Below are 369 nucleotides of genomic sequence, written 5' to 3'. Positions count from 1 at the left end.
ACGGCCCCGCCCAGCAGCAACCCCGCGCACTCGTTGTCCAGGCACGCCTTCAGCCCCGAGGTGAAGCCGTTGGCATCCGAAATCAAGATGTCGATCGCTTTGCTAACAAGCGCCGCCTGGTCGCGAATGCCCACCAAGGTCTCCAGATCCTTGGGCTTGAGCAGCTTGGCTGGACCGTCCCGAGGTGAAGCCGTTGGCATCCGAAATCAAGATGTCGATCGCTTTGCTAACAAGCGCCGCCTGGTCGCGAATGCCCACCAAGGTCTCCAGATCCTTGGGCTTGAGCAGCTTGGCTGGACCGTCGGGCACTTTCCCACCACTGGGCACCCTGTCCTGCCCATCGGCTTCGCCACCCCCCCTTCCATCCCC

General features: G+C 62.9%; 1 protein-coding gene across 1 annotated transcript in view; it reads right to left on the bottom strand.

Annotated features, from left to right (window-relative positions):
- SOGA1 (suppressor of glucose, autophagy associated 1) overlaps positions 1 to 369 on the bottom strand; it is a gene marked incomplete at both ends in the record, with an annotated part of 11,275 nt that overhangs the window by 2,823 nt on the left and 8,083 nt on the right. The window contains 2 exons of the mRNA XM_009878553.1: positions 3 to 169; positions 300 to 356. Coding sequence (XP_009876855.1) covers positions 3 to 169; positions 300 to 356 — 224 coding nt within the window. The remainder of the gene's footprint in view (positions 1 to 2; positions 170 to 299; positions 357 to 369) is intronic.

Source organism: Apaloderma vittatum, unplaced genomic scaffold, assembly GCF_000703405.1.
Source record: "Apaloderma vittatum isolate BGI_N311 unplaced genomic scaffold, ASM70340v1 scaffold18351, whole genome shotgun sequence".
In the NCBI taxonomy this organism is placed as follows: domain Eukaryota; kingdom Metazoa; phylum Chordata; class Aves; order Trogoniformes; family Trogonidae; genus Apaloderma; species Apaloderma vittatum.
This window is presented reverse-complemented; position numbering and strand designations above follow the sequence as displayed.